This window comes from Gracilinanus agilis, chromosome 4, assembly GCF_016433145.1.
Source record: "Gracilinanus agilis isolate LMUSP501 chromosome 4, AgileGrace, whole genome shotgun sequence".
In the NCBI taxonomy this organism is placed as follows: domain Eukaryota; kingdom Metazoa; phylum Chordata; class Mammalia; order Didelphimorphia; family Didelphidae; genus Gracilinanus; species Gracilinanus agilis.
This window is the reverse complement of record NC_058133.1, coordinates 253,512,069-253,516,460: the sequence shown is the minus strand read 5'-3', so window position 1 is coordinate 253,516,460 and position 4,392 is coordinate 253,512,069. Positions and strand designations below refer to the sequence as shown.

Below are 4,392 nucleotides of genomic sequence, written 5' to 3'. Positions count from 1 at the left end.
CGGCCTTAGAACCAATAGACAGAAGGTAAAAATAAAGGTATAAATTTAAAACAAAATGCAGTATCCCTTAAAGGGGTCATTTACCCTCATTAAAAAATCTCTAAGGAAAGGAGAGATTCTGCAGCATCTCATTCCTTTTTTGTTTTGCCTCTTCCCTTTTTGGATAGCCACTAATATAGACGGATGTATCACCTAAAGGAGAAATTTCTGCTCAGGGTTCATACTGCATTATCATTAAATTGTTTCTGTACACACAGTAGATAGTTAGAAACTCTGATATTTTACTCCCTCTAGTTTGCCATTCCGGAACCTTCTCCATAAGATCATCCTCTTACTATCATCAGCCCCATTCAAACCATCATTAGAGAAGGAAAGAGAAATTTGGAACATTCTGAAAGTTAAGTCATGTGGGTTTAATAATATTGCATTGTGACATCACTAAGAATTAGGGCCAAAAGAAAGTGGATGTAGAGTTTACTAGGAAAACAAATCTATCAGTATGAAACAACCTGCCCATGATCAGTCATTCAATTAATTTCACAGAATACCTGAGTTTTTAGCAGCTCAAGTAATTTCTGATATCTCTATCTCAGAACAAGAGATAGTTGGGGGAGGAAAGGAGTTTCCATTTTATATCTTACTGCACTGCTTTGCACATACAAAAAGTAATATGGATGAATGAATAAAATACAAAGATATGTTGCATGATCCTTGTCCATAATTCAGTTAGCAAAACAAGAATGACAAATGAAATGTCATTTTTTTCCTCTCTCCACTTTAGCAGAGACAGACAGAGAATCTAAGAAAACACAAGATTTTTTCTTTCATGTAGGACTTAAGGTATTATCTTGTATGAGAAATTGATCTCAGGGGGCTCCCTCCAGTCAGACAAAGGACTATTTCTGGCAGCCAGTGACCCAGCGGCTCAGTTTCTTCCTCAAAGCCCCCATCACCTCACGGTTTCTCAAACTATAGATCAAGGGGTTGAGCATGGGTGTGAGGACTGTGTAGAAGAGGGAGACTATCTTGTCATGACCAGGAGCACGGTAGCTCTTGGGCCTCAGGTAGATGAACATGGCTGCCCCATAAAAGAGAGAGACAGCTGCCAGATGGGAAGAACAGGTGGTCAGAGCTTTTTGACGTGCTTGGGTAGAATTCATGCTGATCACAGCCCTCAGGATTTGGGCATAGGAAGCCACAATTATGGAGAAAGGGAGGAAGAGCATGAAAACACAGCAGGAAAAAATTAGGGTATCAAAGAATGATGTGTCAGCACAAACCAGCTTCAACAAAGATAGCAACTCACAGAAAAAGTGATCCACCTCTCGAGAACCACAATAGGGGAAAGTCATGGCTGCCACTACTTGGATCAACCCATCTAAGGTTCCAAAGGCCCAGGAGCTACCAACAATCTGAAGGCACACTCGTTGGCTCATGAGCACATGGTAGCGTAGTGGGTGGTTGATAGCCACATAGCGGTCATAAGCCATAAGACCCAGTAGAAGACCCTCAGAGCCAACTAGAGTGACAAAGAGGCCAATCTGAAGCCCACATCCAATGAAAGAAATGGACTTTCTGTCATGTATGAAATTGTCAGCCATCTTGGGCACAATGGTACAGATCAGAGTGAGATCCATAAAGGAGAGATGGCTAAGGAAAAAGTACATGGGAGTATGGAGCTGGGCATCACTATAGATCAGGAAGAGAAGGAGGGTATTCCCAGTCAAGGCCACTGTGAAGACCACCAGGACAGCAGAGAAAAGAACAAGATCAGTTCGGCTATGTGAGAAGATGCCCAAAAGGATGAAGTCACCTACTGATGAATGGTTCAGCCATGGCCCCATGTTTCTACTGTTCAACTTCACCTAGAGAAAGAAAGAGATGAATTCTGAGATTCAGTAATTTCTCTAGATATAACCTTTTCTATCTATCCAGGCAACTAGGTGAAAAGTAGATAGAGTACTTAGTAGTGAAGACTTGAGTACAAATTTCCTGCCACAGACAATTAGCTATATGATCATGAGTAACTCACTTAACTCTCTAAACCTTTTTTATCTATAAAATTGTTGGTATAGCACTTATTGGGCTCTAAGTTACTTTTCATTTCTAACTCCATGATCTGTGATCCAATCCCTCTATTTTCAATTTTCAATCAATTGCTTCTTTTCAAGCATTGTGGACCACACAATAGTTTTAAAAAATAATAAAACTCATTGTGCCACCCCCAGGTAGCTGGGGATATAATCACCTGATTCAGAGAACTTTAATATTTATGTATCTTTCTTTGTTTCTGCCCTTACCAAAATAGGGAAAAGTAGGTTAACTAGTGATTAAAGGTTAACCAATTTTTAAGGGGTAAAATGTGAACATGAACTTATATAATATATATAGAAATGAAAACCATAGTAAAAAGTGAGACAGTTGGCTTTTAAAATAGAGGGGAGTAGAAATTAATAGAGGGCAGAGAGGTGGTTCAGTACATAGAGAGCCAGGCCTAGAGACAGGAGGTTCAGATTTGACCTCTGATACTTCCTAGATATATGATCCCGAGTAAATCATTTAACCACAATTACCTAGACTTTATCACCCTTCTGCTTTGGAACCAATAAGTAGTACCGATTCTAAGATAGAACATAAGCATTAAAAAAAAGTAGTTCAACAGAGAATTCCATAGGATCACAGATTTAGAGTTATAAGGGTTCTCAGAAGCCATCTAGACTTTACACAGAATTTTCTTTGAGAAATTTCTGAGATTGATGAATTATGGGAGGAAAGAAAAGAAAAAAAAGGACAGCAACTTTTCATTATAAGTAAAGGAGAAGTTTGTATTAAGGATTAGTAGCGAGACTTTCCCATATGCCCAGCTCTGTCTGGAATCTCTTCCATAGTGATTGGATGGTTTCAAGAGAAAATCAACAGTTATAAAAGCTTATTTACCAGCTGTCCGATATGTACATCATCAGTCCCTTAAATATGGGATAAACATTCACATAGTTAACAACTTTGTACTTGGTCAGTAGCTGGGAATGAGGCAAGGAGAGTCTGTAAAATGGCTTTCTCTGTGTGAAATGTATTAAATAAAAAGACACAATATCATAGTCTTGACCTCTCTGGCACCAGGTGCTACTTGTATATAGGGACAGAAGCAAATATGTTATTAAGAGCCAGGGTGGAAGCACGGGGCTCATCCACACAAGAATGCCCCTAGAGGGAGGACCCCTAATGCTAGAAGCATTAGTAGAGAATAGGGAGAAGAATGATGAGATGGGGAAAAGGACATCTCTGCTTTCACTATATCCTTCCCCATACTGTGATGAGCTAGGGTAAGGGAAAGAAACTACTGGCCTGACAGTCTATTTCTCTTGCCACACAAAATAGATTCATAGTTTTCAAGATTTAGTCTAGCACTCTGATTTTACTGATGAAAATAACAGCACTTCAAAATTGACAAAGTTCTTTTCTCACAATTTACTTCTTGAAAATATTTCATTGTTCTCAGTTTTCCTCATACCATATTTATTTGCAGACACCTACTCCTCAACTAGAATGTAAGCTTTTTGAGGATAGGGATCATTTCTTCTTTTTTGTCTTTGTATCACTAGTATATAGGACCATGTCTAAAACAAAGTAGGTTTTTAATAAATGTTCGTTCAATTTTGCACTTTTGAACTGAATTCTCTGCTATCAAAGCTCAGACCATTTTTTCTAACTGGAATGCCCTCCTCCTTACAGTCTATTCCTCCCTTTTAAAATCCTACTCATCATTTAAAAATCAACCTAAATGTCACCTCCACCACAAAGCCTTCATTTATCACTCTAGACTGAATGATCTCAGCAAAATCCTAAGATACCTTGTCTAGACCACCCTTATGATATAATGCCTTGTACTGAAGCTATTGGCATGCATATTTTATCTCTTCTAATAGTCTGTATGCTCATATCTTGAATAATTTTGTGCCCTAGCATAACAGGTAATACCTATTAATCATGTAATAAATGTCTATATGAATGCATTTGACTTTAGGCTTTTTAACAAATAAAGCAAAAGAAAAGGAAAAGAAAGAGGATAGGCAAGGGAAGTGAGAGAAGGGAGAAGGGAGAAGAGAGGGAAGAAGAAAGGAGAAGAGAGAAGAGGAGAAGAGAAGAAAGGAAAAGGAAAGGAAAGAGGAAAGGAAAGGGAAAGAAAAGAAAAAGGAAAAGAAAGGGAAAGGAAAAGAAAGAAAAGAAAAGGGAAAAAGAAAGGAAAGGAAGTCAAAATTAGAGCCAAGCCCTGAAAGGCAGAGAGAGGGGCAGGAAAAAAGCAGGAAGAGAAAAGCAATGAGTTGAGAAGAGAGACTGAAAAGTAAAAGAGAACTAAAAGAGGCAGAGATGGAAAATCAGCAGCAACAAAGC

General features: G+C 38.5%; 1 protein-coding gene across 1 annotated transcript; it reads right to left on the bottom strand.

Annotated features, from left to right (window-relative positions):
* Positions 1–896: 896 nt before the first annotated feature.
* On the bottom strand, positions 897–1,853 carry LOC123244934 (olfactory receptor 56-like). The gene has a single exon (XM_044673596.1). It carries the CDS (start codon positions 1,842–1,844, stop codon positions 897–899), a length of 948 nt encoding a protein of 315 aa, XP_044529531.1. The 5' UTR covers positions 1,845–1,853.
* Positions 1,854–4,392: the final 2,539 nt, after the last annotated feature.

What these genes read in the sequence shown, in the direction of transcription:
- LOC123244934 (XM_044673596.1), bottom strand. Translation starts at nt 1,844, where the DNA reads ATGGGGCCATGGCTGAACCATTCATCAGTAGGTGACTTCATCCTTTTG.